Source organism: Histoplasma capsulatum, assembly GCF_000150115.1.
Source record: "Histoplasma capsulatum G186AR genomic scaffold supercont2.2, whole genome shotgun sequence".
In the NCBI taxonomy this organism is placed as follows: Eukaryota; Fungi; Ascomycota; class Eurotiomycetes; order Onygenales; family Ajellomycetaceae; genus Histoplasma; species Histoplasma capsulatum.
In genome coordinates this window covers 931,087-932,349 of record NW_025544802.1, presented here as the reverse complement: position 1 = coordinate 932,349, position 1,263 = coordinate 931,087, and the positions used below count along the sequence as shown (strand labels likewise).

Genomic DNA, 1,263 nt, shown 5'->3' with positions numbered 1-1,263 from the left:
AGCAGAAACCAACTGCTCTCACAAATTTGACCCCCTAATTTAGTCATATAGACTGTCGTCATTGCCGGCATCACCAAACCCGGTTTGGCCATCAGTAGCACCCGATTCTCCCGCAGACGGGAAACGGAAGAAGGTGCTCCCACCGGAATTCTTCATACTTTGTGCAAACGCCTCATATCGTCGGATCTCCACGTCGCTCACAGAGCGTCGCGCCATCTGCATCGCCTCCTCGAAGTGCGCGCGGGTAAGCTCCGGTACGGGGTCCTCGGCATCAAGGTCTTCATCCATCTTCACATCTTCCCCGGCAGCTTCGCGCTCCTTGGTTCGCTCGATGTCGAGCGCGATGGACTGTTTGATGGCCAATTTGACGGCGCGCTGGGTAACGAAGCCAAGATCGGCGCCGGAGAAGCCGTGAGTTTTGCTAGCGATGAATTTCAGATCGACGTCGGCGGCGACGGGGGTCTTGCGGAGTTGAGCTTTCAGGATATCAACACGTTCTTCCTCGTTGGGGAGGGGAACGTAGACTAAGGTGTCGAGACGACCAGGGCGGCAAAGAGCGTTGTCGAGCTGCTCGGGACGATTAGTAGCGCCGATGACGAAGACGTTCTTCTTCGAAGTCATGCCGTCCATTTCTATACCGTCGTGTTAGTGTGGGAAATCGTTGCAAGGGATTAATTAGCAGGTAATGGATAAATAACATACCTGTCAAAAGCTGGTTGACAACGCGGTCGGAAGCACCACCAGCATCACCAACGGATCCACCTCGAGACTTGGCAATAGAGTCCAACTCATCCAAGAAGACAACACAGGGGGCAGCAGCACGAGCTTTGTCGAAAATGTCACGGATGTTGCTTTCAGACTCGCCAAACCACATACTCAATAGTTCAGGGCCCTTGACAGAGATGAAATTGGCTGCACACTCGTTGGCAACAGCCTTCGCAAGAAGTGTCTTACCAGTTCCAGGAGGACCATAGAACAAAACACCTTTGGATGGAGAAAGACCAAACTTGAGGAACTTTTCTGGGTGATCGACAGGGTATTGGACGCTCTCGATGAGTTCGCGCTTGACCTCGTGCAGACCTCCGATATCTTCCCAGCGGACATTGGGGACCTCGACGACGGCAACTTCGCGAAGAGCGGGATGGGTTGGAGACACCAAGCGCGGAGAAAGTTTTCCATGGGCCCCCCCAGGGAGGCCCAAAACTCCGCATCCAAGGGAACCTCCACTAGGGCAATGGGGGCCCTTTTTTTCACGAAATTTTT

The 1,263-nt window shown here is 53.7% G+C and overlaps 1 protein-coding gene across 1 annotated transcript in view; it reads right to left on the bottom strand.

The window, feature by feature from the left end:
* The window catches only part of HCBG_01527 (cell division control protein), a gene marked incomplete at both ends in the record, with an annotated part of 3,211 nt that continues 1,948 nt past the window's right edge, over positions 1 to 1,263 (bottom strand). The window contains 2 exons of the mRNA XM_045428577.1: positions 1 to 632; positions 703 to 1,243. Coding sequence (XP_045290363.1) covers positions 40 to 632; positions 703 to 1,243 — 1,134 coding nt within the window. The remainder of the gene's footprint in view (positions 633 to 702; positions 1,244 to 1,263) is intronic.